The 15,392-nt window shown below is 53.2% G+C and overlaps 1 protein-coding gene across 1 annotated transcript in view; it reads right to left on the bottom strand.

Moving 5' to 3' along the window:
- Nucleotides 1-336: 336 nt before the first annotated feature.
- Nucleotides 337-15,392, bottom strand: part of Tcea3 (transcription elongation factor A3) — a 35,649-nt gene continuing 20,593 nt past the window's right edge. Inside the window, exons 6-11 of the mRNA XM_047554653.1 lie at nt 11,797-11,960; nt 11,578-11,634; nt 8,190-8,344; nt 3,567-3,713; nt 2,786-2,857; nt 337-483 (exon numbers count right to left, since the gene is read on the bottom strand). Of these exons, the coding sequence (XP_047410609.1) occupies nt 475-483; nt 2,786-2,857; nt 3,567-3,713; nt 8,190-8,344; nt 11,578-11,634; nt 11,797-11,960 (604 nt within the window). The 3' untranslated portion in view covers nt 337-474. The remainder of the gene's footprint in view (nt 484-2,785; nt 2,858-3,566; nt 3,714-8,189; nt 8,345-11,577; nt 11,635-11,796; nt 11,961-15,392) is intronic.

Raw genomic sequence — 15,392 nt, 5'->3', positions numbered from 1 at the left:
GACTTTTTATTTTTTATTTTTAAACAGGGCCTCACTAAATTGCTGACGCTGGTCTCAAACTTGAGATCCTCCTGCCTCGGCCTCCCAAGTTGCTGGGATTACAGGCGTGTGCCACCACACCCGGCCTCCCCTGGTATTTTTCAGTCCAGAAAAGGCTGAGATTCATGTGGGAGGGAAGGGACCGAAAGCAAAGGTCTGCTAGCCCACTGAGAGATGTGACCCTCAGCTCTGACGCTTCCACAGGAGTTCCACCAACAGATGGAACTGTACCCCAGCAAGGCTCCCTGTTCACCAATCATTATTAACAACTGATTACCAATTCGCATAAGGATTCTCCCTCGGATCCCCACTACCTCATTCAGAGTCCAGTATTGTTCTTCATTTTAACGTTTATTTTTCTGCAGTTCGGGTGGCTCAGCGCGTGCTCTCTGTTCTTCCTTCCCTCGTGTGCTGCCGTCCTGGCCGGTGGTCCTGTCAGCAGAACTACAAAACCAAAAAGCAAGAGAATCTGAGAGGTTCCTGTGGATTCCAGGGAGGCCGTGCGGGAACACGGGGAAGAAGGTGGGTCTGGAGCCACACAGGCCAGGATCCAAAGCCTGGCTGGGGGTCCTGAGCCGTATGACCTCGAACAAACCACTCATCTGCAAAGTGGATGACGATGGGAACAAGATCAGGTAAGGAGGGAATGGCCCCCGGTACCTGGCAGGCGCACCGCAGCCTCTCCGTTCACAGCTGAGAACACTGGCATTGCCACTGGTCCCTCGGGCAGACTTAGTCTCCCCATGGCAGTGGACAAGAACTGAAAGTATTAGTGGACGCCACACAGCTGCCACCTCTAGCGGGTCCTGCCTCTCCAACTAACAGGAGGCAGGGAGGAGGTGCTGGGTTGTAGCATGCAGGACACCTTCCCCAGGGGTATCCATCACAAGAGCGATCGTTTATTGAGCACTTACTCTGCACGAGGCAGTAGTGACATGGTTAACTCATTTCATCCTCACAGTTTCCCATGAGGTGGACACTAGTATTACTTGGCTTTGCACAGGTAAGCAAGCAGCTCAGTTAAAGGACTTACCCCAAATCCCAGAACACCAGTCGATGACATACTCAAAATGGCACCAAGAATGGTTTTTACATATGTGCTCAGGGCTTTTTTTGTATGGTTGTACAAGTCATTGACTGCACAAAGAGCCTAACCCAAGGGGTAAGCTGAGGCTGAAACTTAGCCCATGCTCTGATGGCTCTGTACTTTGGGACAGAACTGTATGCCCGGAGGAAGGGCCACTTCTCTTTCTCTCTTTTCCAGTACTGGGGATTGAACCTAGGGGCACTCTACCACAGACCTACATCCCCAGCCCTTTTATTTTGAAACACAGTCTTGCTAAGTTGCTGAGGCTGGCCTGGAACTTCTAATCCTCCTGCCTTGGCCTCCAGAGTCGCTGGGATGGCAGGTGTGCACCCCTGTTCTCAGCAGAGACATCTTTTTCTAATTTGACAAAGATGCCACAGAGGAATCAGAGGCCTGGGAGGCACGTGATGTCTTCAGAACAGCTCCGCGCTGGACGTTAAACCCCACATTACAGAGGAGGAGGCCCAGGCCTGGAGACTGGGGCAGTACGCGGAGGTTCTGTGAGCAGTAAAGCCAGGATCTGAGCCTGGGGCCCAAGCCCTGCTCTCCCCACTAGCCACTGTACTGACCCTCCCCTCAGTGTCCAAGGAGCAAGTAAAGGACACACATCGCCACCTGGCTTCTGCCTTAGACATACGGCAGTTCTAAGCAGGCCTGAAGAAGGGCTGAGGCCCTCCATCTGAGACCAAATGATCGGGAACTCGGAGCCTCATCCTTCTGAGCTTCAAACCGTGGTTTTAACTGTTTCTTGAGCTCAGTTTCCTCACTGAACGTGAGACGGTCATCATAAAGGGACACCTCGTACTGTCTGGAAGTGTGTGCATGTGTAGTGACCCTCACATCAGCCCTAGGAGAAAAGCACCATCACCACCCTTCTGCTCAGGGAGGCAAGTGACATGTTCAGGGTCGCATGGTGAGGAGGGCAGAAGGGGCCAGAAGCCAGGGCCCCAGCTCCCAATCCGGGCCCAGCCTCAGGTCCCTTGCTAAGCACCTTAGGACTGTTGGAGCCCTGTGGCCTGCCTGGTGGCCCAGAGGTCACCCAGTGCACATACAAGTGAGATAAATCAGATGGACTGGACCCTGGCATGAGCCTTGCGACCACGCCCAGTCCTCCCGGGAGACCGCTTGGCGGGGAAGAGCACTCCAGGAGGAGCCTCTTCTCAGCCCAGAACAAAGCCTCTGCCTCTGCGGAGCGGGCAGCCTGGGTCCCAGCCACAGGACACCTGCAGAGCTGCCTGGAGGGGAGATGCCTGGCGGTCCCGGGACAAGTCTCCCCCAGTCTCTCGTCCCGGGCGGCAGCGGGTCAGAGGAAGCACCATCTGTGAAAGCACTCGGCAGAGAGGTATGGTCGGGTGCTCAGGGCCATTGTCCTTCCTCCCCGCTGTGCGTCTCAGGAAGCAGTTCTCATCTCCGCACCGAAGACAGACTCGCCCACCCATCAGTAAAAGGGAGGCTACTGCTCCCACCCCGGTTGGGCACCCTCCCAAAACTAACACACGCAGGCGCGCTCTCCCGCTGCCCCAACCACCTGCCACTCCCCCGGCTCTGCGGGCCTGCTCTGTGGGAGGCGCCCCAGGCCCGAGGCCCTTCTGGGATGTGGGTAGCACTTCCTGTTTTGGGCAGGTCTGTGGGTGGTCAGGGAGGGAGACAGATACAGACCTTCCAGCGATTCCCGCACTCGTTGCACAAGACAAAGGTAGTCATGGGCTCATCGGCACTGCGCGTTTGCACCTGAGAGAGAACCAGCCATGGAGTCACCCTCCTGTTCTGGGACCTCCACTTTGGCAATTCCCTTATCTCTAAGAACTCCCTAAGAACTTCCTCTCCCCTGGCTGACCGTCAGTCACTCCCAGCATCTCACCGGCTCAACCTGGCCTCTGCACTTACACTTTGGTTGATCTGTCTGAACCGATCTCTCTTATGTTGCCTCAAGACTCACCTCCTACAGGCGGAGTCCCGGCCTCCCCCTCCCCGAACACAGATGTGCCCTGCTCACCAGAACTTCAGGTGAGCTGGAAGCACTTTAGAAATCACCTTGTTCATCTTTATTTTACCCTGAGGCCTGGAGAGGAAAGGGGCTTGGCGGTCACTGGGCCTTGGTTTCCCCAGTATATAGCGAGGGGGCTGGCTTCACGCTGCTAAGTTCCCTTCCAGCCATAAGTGACTCAGGTTGGGCCCTGAGTCTGGCTCTTCTCATTCTTACTTCAGGGCAGGCCAGAGCATACCGTTCCCACTTCATAGTCACGCAGCCAGCTGTTTCTACCCCCTAGAGAATGTTCTAGAAGCCACAGGAGCACCCAGTGGTACCCCAAGGCTGGCCCTTCCCTCTGCAGTCTGGGGAATCTCAGCCCTTTCTCCCTGCGGCTCCTTCCTGAGCTTCTTTCTGGTCACCGCCTCTGTGTCCCCGGGCTGCTGCACAGGCCTGGCCCACCCCCCGTACCTGGTTATAGGTGCAGTTCTTCTTCTTGCACTTGCTGCACTGGAAGAGGTCGGTGGTGGTGCCGCCGGTCTTGGCCATTTGGTGCTCCCGGATGGCCTCCTGGGTCATGGCGTTCCTCAACTCCTTCAGCTCATCACTGGCCATTTCCTAGAGAGAAGTGAGGCTGCCCGTGAGGGCCGGCGAGCCCCAGGGGCTTCGCCCACACCTGCTTGCCGGAGCATCTGAACAGAGGAGTGGGGAGCAAGCCGGATGGAGTACGAGGGGCCAGTGGGAGACCTGGACCTGAGGGTTCCCATTCCCGTTCCATCCCTGGTGGCAAGGTCAAACCCGGGGGCTCTGGCTGGGCCAAGGTCAGCAGGCCGTGTACAGGAGGACAGCAGGCCAACAGCCTGGCCAGGGATTAGTGCTGTGGTCAATTCCATCGGGCCTGGCGCTTGCCCGGCCTGCCAGGGCCTTGGCCTGGATTGAACCTCCCTGGTGCGAGCTGACTGAACCACTGCCCATCTGATCTAGATGTCCTGTGTCCCCTTACCCTTCCAGGCTAGACTTGACCCAGGGCCAGTGCGTCCTGCCCCGGGAGCTTGGCCCAGCTAGCCATGACTTGCTGCTGCCGCCCCCCACCCAGGGAACCCTGAGGCTTCTGGGCTCACAGGTAAACCACAGGCCCACTTGAGCACGATGGCAGGACTCCCTCCCACGGCACCTCAGGGACTCCAGCACCCAGACCCTTCCCTTCCCTAGCCGCCCCCTGGCTACGGGTTTCCCCTTAAGGCCTGCCAGAGGACAGCAGAGAGGGGACGCTCGGGCTGGGGGCAGCGCAGCTAAGGGTGGGTTCGGGGAAAGGCGCACAGCTGAAGCTGACGCTGAAGCGAGACTTGGTGTTGGCGGAGGATTTCAATTGTGGCCAGCTGTCGTGGCTTCCGCAGGGAACGGAGCTGGCAGAAAGGTCAAGGATTTCAGAGCGCTGACCCTGCATTGTAGCCACTGGGCTTCTTGGTAAAATGCACATTCCTCTGACTCTGGAAAGCCAAGAGCAGACCCAGGAATATGCATTTTTACCAGTGCCCCCAAGTTGTTCTGGTGCACACTGACGTTTAAGTCCTGTTGTGTTAAATTCACAAATTAGGGCCTAATCCATGGCAGGGCCAATAGGAGAAAAATAAGTCAACCAGGATCACAGGAGTTAAAAGCTGCTGACTTTAATTTGGGGGGATTTTCCAGAGCATAATGTATTCATTCATTTGAAATTTATCCGATGCCAACTTACTGAATGCTTTAGCTGCAGTGCTGTTACGTAAACGGGCTTTGACAGTGGGAGTGCCTGAGTCATTGGAAACATCTGTCAATTTACCTGTCAAATATTCCCACCATGGTCAATTTCTTTTCTCTTTATTTTGGTAAAAGATATATATATATATATATATATATATATTTTTTTTTTTTTTTTTTTTGCGGTGCTGGGGATCGAACCCAGGGCCTTATGCTTGTGAGGCAAGCACTCTACCAACTGAGCTATATCCCCAGCCCCCTTTTTTCTGTATTTTATTTAGAGACAGGATCTCCCTGAATTGCTCAGGGCCTCGCTAAGTGCTGAGGCTGGCTTTGAACCTGCGATCCTCCTGCCTCAGCCTCTCACTCACATTATGGGATTACAAGCGTGCCCACTGTGCCCGGCACTGTACTCAATTTCAAGCTCCTAGGGTGATGGAGCTGAGTGCTGCACATGCTTAGCAATGGCGCTGGCAGGGCCCAGCTGGGCACACCACCACCCCCAGGCTCCCGGGCTCCAGACAGGAAGCTCTGCTCCCTGCCCCATAACAAGAGGGAAGGGAGTCCTGGGCCGGGGTGTACAGGTGCCGGAAGCACAGCCTCCCTCAGCAAAGTGCCTGGGAAGGCTGGTCATAAAGAGGCTGATAACCTTAGCCAGTGTCCACGACGGGGGTCTGGGAGAATGGCACACTCCAGACAATAGAATAGCAGACACTAAAGAGCAGAGGACAAGGACAGCGTGTGTGGGGAAGGGTATGTGGGGTGGGATCAAGTTGAGGAGTGTGGGAAACAGGGCGGGAGGCCCGATCCTGGAAGGAGGGTGTTAAGTGCCTGCTGATAGCAGGAAAACCACCCCCCACCCGCCAACCCGCTGGCCTGTCTCTGCCTGGCACAGTGGAATGAGGCAGCACCAGAGTCACACCGAGTCAGCCGCCAGCTCTGTGGTAGAGCGCTTGCTTAGCATGTGCCAGGCCCTGGGGTTCACCCCCTGCTGCACCAGAACAATGAGCCCGATGAGCCAGCAGGGAAGAGTCCTGAACTTGAACTCAGTACATATCTGTTCAGCACTTTCCCCCAGAACTAGAGATTTAACCCAGGGGCGCTCTATCACCAAGCCACACCCCAGCCCTTTTTTATTTTGAGGCAGTCTCACTAAGTTGCCCAGGCTGGCTTTGAACTTCCTGTGATCCTCCTGCCTCAGCCTCCAGAGTTGCTGGGATTACAGGCGTGCACCGCTCTGCCCGGCACCGTTTTTCTTACTGGAGCAAAAATCATCCTGTGTTTCTTTCCCTTTATTTTTTAAATGGCACTAGGGATCAAATCCAGGGCCTCGGCATACCAGACAAGTGCTACCCCTGAGCTCTACCACCGAGCCCCTCCCCAGCCCTGTCTTTTTTGGAGGTGCTGGGGGTTGAACCCAGGGCCTTGGGCGTGCAAGGCAAGCATGCTCCCAACTGAGCTGTACCTCCAATCCCCGTCTGGTATTTCTAATAGGAACTTCATTCCTGGGGCAAGAGACGCTCCCAAGTATTCCAATGCTGAACTCCTAATCCCTAAAGTGATGGGGTTTGGAGGTGGGGTCCTTGGGAGGCGATTAGGTTCTGAGGGCTGTGGGATTACTGTCTGTATAAGAGAGGCAGAGGGCTGGGTTGTGGCTCAGTGGTGGAGCGCTTGCCTGGCATGTGTGAGGCACTGGGTTCGATCCTCAGCACCGCATATAAATAAATGAATAAAATAAAGGTTCATTGACAACTTAAAAAATTTAGAAAAATAAAAGAGGCCAGAGACCCTCACTCTTCCTGCCAGCTGAGCTGGCCACATGTGAGAGCTATCTGTAAGGAATGAGGCCCTCGCCAGATGGAACCTGCCAGCCCTTGATTCTGGACTCTCAGCATCCAGCACGGATGGGAGTAAGCCTGTCACTCATTGGTGGCTCGGCTGTGGTGTCTTTGTCACAGCAGCCTGAACTGAGACACTGATAAGCTGATTTGCGATTTAAAACTATGGGCACACGCTTCGATTTGTCCAGACGATCAGATATTTTAAATTGAGCAGAAAGATAACCCTGGTGCATGTGCGCCAAGTTCCCTCCGTAGCTGAAGGCCGGGGCTCTTTGTTGTTCGGGAGCCCCTCCCCGAAGTGGACATATACACATCCCGGCACACCGCACTGCACTCAGCACGCACCACGCGGTGCTGAACACGCAAGGTGGACCCCACGTATCTACACGCCACACACACCGCACGTCCGTGCCACTCACCCCACACAGATCACAAACAGGTGCAGCCTTGCCAACGGCTTCAGTGGGCTCCAGACCCCCTGAGGCCCACCCAGGCCCCGGGGGCCTAACCTTCCACTCCCTTCTCAGGGTGACTTCAATTCTCCAATCTCTGGGTGCCTGCGGGGATCCCCTAGGGGCTCTGGCAGGAAAAAGCCATCGTGCCTGAGGGTGGCAAAAGGTGTCTTTCCAAGACGTGGGTCTGAAATAAGCAGAGCTGGGATCAAGTGGCCTCGGTTTCCTTCTCCACGAAATGGGGACATTTCGTCCTCCACAGCACCGTGAGAAGGGTCATGTGAAAGACTGGTGAGGGAGCCGTCACGCACGGTTCTGAGGGGAGCCCTGCCTGGAGGCCCAGGAAGCCCTTCTCCCCTGCACTACGTGTATATTACTTCACGTATCAATTCATTTAATCCTTCGCAAGAGAGCAATTGTGATTCTCATCCTCATTCCATAAACAGAAAAAGAGAACAGAGAGGTTAAACAGTTCATCCGAGATCACACAGGGAAGTGGCAGAACTGGAATTCAAACTTGGGCTGACACAGTCTGGGCTTCTATTGTCCCTCCTCAAATGGTCTCTTCCCTTACTGACCCCTTGAGGCTGGGTCGTTCTCCCCGCATAAATTCCCACGGTGGTGTTATTTACCACTCTGTATTACACATATTTGTAAATCTATCTCTTCACTTTGGACTCCTATCCTGGCCAGGGCCCTGGGCCCTGGGTCCTGGGATACAGCACTGAACAAGAGAGAGAGGGGGTCAGAGAAGGGTGGGTGCCTGGGCCAAACAGCTGCCTCCTGGCTTCAAGGCTTTCTAGCCCCCGCGTGCAGGGAAAGTCAGCTGACCTGTGTCCTCATCTGTAACATGGGGAAGATGAGCATTTCTACCTTAGTGGGTGTGGCCCACATGCTTAAAGTACTCAGCACAGCACTCTGTGCAAGTCAGCTGCGGTTGTTATCTAGCTGGTTCTCCAAGCCCTGTGGGGAGGTTGAGATGATTCTGGTGGGAAAAGGGCCCTGGGCAGAGTGGAGGGACCTGGCCTCCCACACTGCCACCGGAAGCTCTGGGCCCTCACCTCTGCGGTCATCTTGGCTATGAGCCCAGCGGAAATGGCCCCGCTGAGCACATTCCGCCTCAAGCCAGGGTTCCTGGGGTCCTTGAGGTTGCTGATGCGGCTGCGCACGCGGTTCCGGTACTTCATGTCTGTGCTCTTGAGCTCCTGGTAGATATGTGACAGGGTCAAGGGACAGTAAGACATCTGCAGGGCCATCTCCTCCTCTCCGTACACTTCTACAGGGGTCAGCGGCACCTCTGTGGCTTCTGACTGGCCACTGAGGGGTGGGACTTGGGCATTTGGGGTCACCCAAGTATCAGAGACAGAAAACAGCCTCCGTGGAGAGATTAATGGTAGCAAGCACTATGGAGTCAAGGCCCCCGGGAAACAGGCACCTTGCTTTTTCTGAGGCTCTGTGTGACCTCAGATGAGTCACATGACTCCTCTGTGCCTCAGTTTCCTTATTTAAAAGATATAGTGTTGGGAGTTGGGTAGGGTGGCGCAGGTCTATAATCCCAGTGATTTTAGAGGTTGAGGCAGAAGGATGGCAAGTTTGAGGCCAGCCTCAGCAACTTAGTGAGACCCTGTCTCAAAAGAAAAAGATAAAAAATAAAAGGGCTGGGGATGGAGCTCAGTGGTAAAGTGTCCCTGCGTTCAATCCCTAGCACTGCCAAATAAATAAGTAAATGAGTAAATAAATAAAATTCAGGGTTGTCACAAGGATACAGTGAGCTCACTGGTGTGGCATCTGAAGCTTATCAAATGTCCAACATTATGGGCTGTGAAGACCGCAACAAGATCAGGATAGACTCGGGAGGCTGAGGCAGGAGGCTCTCAAGGTCAAAGCCAGCTTCAGCAACTTCGTGAGACCTTGTCTCAAAATTTAAAAAATGGAAAGGGTTGGGTGCGTAACTCAATGGTAGGGCTCTTGCCTAGAATGTGGGGAACCCCGGGTTCGACCCCAGGGTGCTGGGCAGGGTGGGGGAGACATGCTGAAGCCTCTGAGAAGTACTGCCAAGAGGAAGAATCACCGAACCTGCGTGATACGGTGGACCTGCACAGCCGATCACAGGTCCCGCCCCCGGACGTGTACTCCGCTTGGTGCCATGTGCTTGTGTACTAGAAATTGCATCAGGACGCCTACCGCCGAGCTACATCCCCGGTTTTTGCTTTTTGTTACTGGGGATTTAAGTCAGGGTGCTTGACCACTGAGCCACATCCCCATCCCCTTTTGTTTTTTATTTTGAAACAGGGCCTCCCAAAGGGCCTTACTAAGGCAGTGGCTGAGGCTGGCATTGAATTTGTGATCCTCCTGCCTCGGCCTCTCAAATTGCTGGCATTACAGGCATGCGCCACCATGCCCGGTGTTTTTTATTTTGAGATAGGGTCTCATGAAATTGACTGCCCTCAATTTTGTGATCCTCATGCCTCAGCCTGGGATTAGGGGCCAGTACCACTGTGCCAAGCCCCCCTCCTCCTTTCCTGTGGTAATCCCCATGACCATCACTTCCATCCCATAGAACCCACTTTGGGAAAGGCTAACTTCTTATCCTATTACGAGACAAGGAAACTGAGGCTTGCAAAGGGTGCAGGCCTTTGCTGAAGGTCCCAGGGAAGATTCCCAGCAGACAGGGCTGGAAGCCAGACGCCCTGTTAACAGTAATGCTCTGGCCACTCACCCTGCAGGAAGTTGCCCCTGGCCACCGACCACAGCGAGTTTCTGTCCAAACGCTGCATCCCAGATGGGCCTCCCACCCCTCCACCCTCTGGAGAAGCTCGGGAACACAGCCTCATTTTCTTGCCCTCCTGAGCCAGGCAGAATCAGAAGACAAAGGCGGTTGCTGGGGAAAACCATATACAGAAAGAGACTGCGGGGGACGCAGAGCATGAAGCCACTGACTTGCTGGGGCGCTGGAAAGGAAGGCGGCCTTACTTCTGTTTGTTTTCTGTACCATAAAAGTGTGAAAAGAAGAGAGTGTGTCATAGTGCAACTCAAGAGTCCACGTGTGCTGAAAAAGCAGCCACGCAGGATTTCTGGACTGTGGACCTGTCGTCATGCGGGACGGAACGTGTCCCCACCCCCCTCAGTCTCTCTCCGACTCGACTCCTCCATTTCCTTCCCTTGGGGACACTGAGCATTCAGATGCCACATCCATCCTCCCAGTCATAAGCGAAGGGCTAAGAGGTTTGCGCAGTGTCCGTGTCCTTTCCTTTATAAGAGGGACATCCAGTGGAGGAAGCAGCTGAGGCAGGGAGGCCAGGAGGGGAACCAGGTTCACGGCCAGCCACTTAGTTTCAAACTAGGCTTGGGGGGGGGGGGACCTGCTTAGAGGCGGCTGTTGTGGAGAAAACGAAGCCCTGTCACCTCAGGTGTGCTGTGCTCAGCCTTCCTGCATTAACAGGAAATGAGGAAAATGTGTTTGTTGAAGCGTTGGGTGGTTCTAGTCACTGGATGTGCAGAGAAGCTACTGGAAAATGTGTTGGGGGACACAGGGTTGGTCTCAGGCAGGAGATGGAAGCAGGCAAGTTTGCTGTCTGCAGATTCAGCCCAGGCCTCTCCAGGAGACCCAGCTGAGAGCTCCCCCGCTAGAACCCAGGAGGCCTGGGAAGGGCCACTCAGGCCCCATGTGACACTTGGACTCCCTCTCCCCTGGGCAGCCTAGCCCCTCCCTCCACACCTCTTTGTCTCTGACAGGCAAACCTTTGTCTCCAGTAAAAAGACATTCTGTGCGTGCATTCAGCAGGGCCTAGTGGGGAGAGAGACTTTCCCAAGCCAGAAATTCTCTGGACTAATGGGCCTAGAGCACAGTGATGGTTGCTCCTCCCTGTCTACGAAAGGCCCCTTTCAGACAGGAGTGGGGAGCAGGCCTCTGGAGAGAGTCCAGTACACAGAGTCCAAAGACCAAAGCTTCCAGTCCAGCTTTGACACCCAGTAGGTCCTGGGCCTTGGCTTCCTCATCCCTACGGTGGGAACAGATTGCCTGGAGCATTAACAGAGACAGGAAGTGTCAGGTGCAGAGCACACACGCCCAGTACACATCAGGGGGTCAAACGTGGGCACTGTGACCCTTGGAGGCAGAGTGGAAAGGTCATGCGAGAGACCTGCTTCCTGTCCGACCACCCAGATCCACATTACGATGCGGCCTGTCCAGCGCAGCCACTGGAGCCCAGAGGTTCTGAAGTTACACCTTCTGGGTTCAAATCCCAACTCTGCAACCACCGTCAGAGGCAGGGCTTTGGCAGGTGGCAACCTCCCTGCGCCTCAGTGGCCACACCTACAGTGGGTGGGACGGGGAACCTGGGCGGGGCTGACTGAAGTGCTTAACAGGAAGCTTGCAGGGAGTTGTCCCCAGAGCCCGCCCCCACCAGGCATCCGGACACCCACAGCCCCGGCACATTTCAAGGATATGATCTTCGATTTCTGATGCCATCTTGTCGCAGTTGACTCCATAGTCCTTGTAATCATCTGAAAGAGACCAGGACATGGAGACATCAGCCAGACTTGTCCCTGCTGGAGCTGGGGACAGCAGCGCTCCCGTGCCACTCCAGGAAGCGGTGCTGGGGACGGGACACCTCGCCTGCCCCGGGGAGGCCCTGTCCTCCCTTTCCCTGGTCCACGCGCACTCACCTTCTGCCTTCAGGGCCGCTGACAGCATCTCCACACACTTGTCCCGGACAGAGTCCCCTGTGAGATAGCAGGGGGCCAGGAGGCAGGCGGAGGGGGCGAACGTGGGCGTGGAGGGGCTGCTGGGCGTCTTGGGGGTCTCTGCTCTCGATTTGCTGCTGTTTGATCTGGGGATGAGAGTCAGTGGTAGGCATTCTGACGTTAAGTGGACAGAGCACTGATCGAGCGCCGCCCTGGACGTTTTCAGGGGTGTCCGCTCTGGCTCCTCCTACCAGCCCAGTGAGGCAGGTTCTATTTCAGCCGCTTGATACGGATCATCTCATTTAATCCCCGTAACAATCCCATGAGGTCAACGCTATTCTCATCCCGACTTCAGAGGTGCGTCTCAGATGCAGATCCATTTTAAGATGCACTTGACTCGGATCACACATCCAGGCGCCAAGAGTTAAGAGCAGTCAAACCCAGGCCGCGGAGCTCCCGGGCACCTAGGCTCTGGGCCGGCCACCATTCTCCGCTAGTCCCAGGACAGGTAGCAACACCTGTAATTATGTTCCGATCCATTAAGCACTGTGCTAGTTTCTCTCCGTCCAGGTTCCCGTAAGCACAGGAGCCATTCATTCGTGGAGAAACTACCTATTAGGCACCCATTCTGCAGACTCCGTGCTACGACCAGGGGACAAAGCAGCCAACTGGGCATGGCTCCCCGCTCCAGGAGCTGGCGTCCTGAGAGCAGAGCTGGCTCCCACCCTGCGGGAGAGCTGGTCCAGGTACTTCACTAGCGTTCTCTACTTTAATCCTATCGCAGCACCACAGAGATGTGAACCCAAGGCTGCCTGGCTCCAGGACCTTTGTTCTTGATTCTATGATCTACTGCCCAGGAACAATCCCGTTTTTTAAAATGGCAGATATAAATGCATACCTGCACAGATAAAAGGAAGACTAACCAGGTGTCTTAGCTTGGGCTTCCGTAACAAAACACCACAGATGGATGACTTCAAGAGCAGAAATTCAGTCAGGCACGGTGGCACATGCCCGCAATCCCAGTGATTCAGGAGACTGAGGCAGGAGGACTGTGAGTTCAAAGTTAGTCTTAGCAACTTAGAGAGGCCCTAAGCAACTTGCTGAGACCTTATCTCTAAATAAAATATGTAAAGGGCTAGGATGTGGCTCAGTGGTTAACCATCCCCTGGGTTCAGTCCCTGGTACCAAAAACAAAACAGAAATTTATGCCTCACAGTTCTAGAAACTGGGAAGTCCAAGACCAAGGTGCCAGCCAATTCAGTTTCTGGCGAGGGTTCTCTCTGGCTTGTAAATTGCTCCTTCTTGCTCTTTCCACATGGGGGAGAGCAAGTGAGTTCTCTGGTGTCTCTTCTTGAATAAGGATGCTAACCCTATTGGATCAGGGCTCCGCCCTTATGATTTCATTTAGCCTTAAGGCCTCCATAAAGTTCCTACCTCCAAACAAAGTCATATTGGGGTTTGAGGCTTCAACATATGAATCTGGCAGGGGGTAATCACAGAATCCACAACCATGTTAATAGCAATTATCTCTCAGATATGGGATCATAAGAGATTTTCATTTTCTTTCTTTCTTTTTTTTTTTTGCTTACATACACTTTTGAAATCTTCTATAAAGAATATATATATATATATATATATTATAATAAGAATTGCTTTCTTTTAACATTGGACAATCATGAGTGGTCACTCTGAGCTGGTGGCTAAGACAGGTTTCCTCTCTTCCTCTTCTCAAGGAGCTATCAGCAAAAGGTGGAAGCAACCCAAGTGTCCACAGATGGATGAATGGATAAGAAAAAGGATATATACATACAATAGAATATTATTCAGTCATGAAGAAGAAGGGGATTCTGACACACGCTGCAACATGGATGAACTGTGAATAAAATAGGTGGAATCAACCAGACACAAAGGACAGATGTCATGTGATTCCACTTATATGAGGTTCCTAGAATAATCAGAGTCAAATGGAAAGTAAGATGGTGACCACGAGAAGCTGGAAGTGGGGGCGGGAATGTCGTTTAATGGGTGTAGAGTTTCAGTTTGAGAACTGCCATCCATCTCTGGAACTTTATGGTTGTAATGGTTGCACAACCTGTGAACAGACTCAAGGCCACTCGACTGCACACTTAAAATGGCAAAATTGGGTAAATACTATATGTATTTTCTTTCTTTCTTTTTTAGGATCGAACTCAGGAACACTCTACTACTGAGCGATATCCTTAGCCCTTTGTAATTTTTGTTTTGAGACAGAATCTTGCTAAGTTACCCAGGCTGGCTCTGAACTTGGTGATTCTCCTGCCTCAGCCTCCCAGGTTGCTGGGATTCCAGGCATGTGCCACTGTACTTGATGTGTTAAATATATATTTAAAATTTTTTGTAATCCATATTGTAAGTTCAGTGAACAGGAATGGCCAGGAAGTTCAGTGGTAAAGCTCTTCCCTAGTATGCATAAAGTCCTGAGCTCGATTTTCAGCACTGAGTGATGAAAAAGAGTTGGCAGGAAATCCGCAATAAACAGCTATAACTAATTTGTCCTATATATTTGGCAAATCTTTGTGTCAGGGAGTACAGGAGATTGACCACTGAGCCACATCCCCAGCCCTATTTTGTATTTTATCTAAAGACAGGGTCTCACTGAGTTGCTTAGCTCCTTGATTTTTTTTTCCAGTATTTTTTCAGTTGTCAATGGATCTTTATTTTATTTATATGCAGTACTGAGAATTGAACCCAGTGTATCAGGCATGCTAGGTGAGTGCTCTACCACTGAGCTACAACCCCAGCCTGCACCTTGCTTTTGCTGAGGCTGGCTTAGAACTCGCTGATCCTCCTGTCTCAGCCTCCCGAGCTGCTGGGATTACAGGTGTGCGCCACCTAGACTATATTTGATAAATCTTAATGCATTTGAAATGACACACTATCTCATTTTTCTCAGGCTAAAAAAAAGAGGTTAAAATGGTAACTTTTGTTGTATATTTTACCACATTAAAAAAAAAAAAAAAGCCTGTCATCCCAGCGGCTCTGGAGGCTGAGGCAGGAGGATCACATTCAAAGCCAGTCTCAGCAACAGTGAGAGGCACTAAGCAACTCGGTGAGACCCTGTCTCTAAATAAAATACAAAATAGGGCTGGGAGTGTGGCTCAGTGGTTGAGTGCCCCTGAGTTCAATCCTCAGGACCAAAAGAGAGAGAGAGAGAGAGAGAGAGAGAGAGAGGTGAAATTGGTCACAATTCATTCCAAAGAATTCATTCCAAAGCAAGAATGGAGAGGAGGCAGCCACTCAGAGGAGGGGACAGGACAATGACAGTCATTCTTGGCAGGAGCATATGGGAATGCGGAAGTCCCGGTTTGCATGGGAAGCTGAGGGGCTCAGCATCCTGGAGTGGGAGGGCGGGGAGCCTGTGGGACGCGGGGCTGGTGAGGGGCGGAGCTAGCAGAAGCCACCGCTGGCTACTAGCGTTTCCTATTCACTCCTCATGGTAGCCCTGAGAGGCACGAACTCCTGACCCTGTTTAACAGATGAGGAAATGGAACCGGGAGACGTGAAAGGACCTGGTGACAGCTGTGTGTGGCCCCCTCCCT

The sequence above is a fragment of the Sciurus carolinensis genome, chromosome 1 (assembly GCF_902686445.1).
Source record: "Sciurus carolinensis chromosome 1, mSciCar1.2, whole genome shotgun sequence".
NCBI classification, from domain to species: domain Eukaryota; kingdom Metazoa; phylum Chordata; class Mammalia; order Rodentia; family Sciuridae; genus Sciurus; species Sciurus carolinensis.
This window is presented reverse-complemented; position numbering and strand designations above follow the sequence as displayed.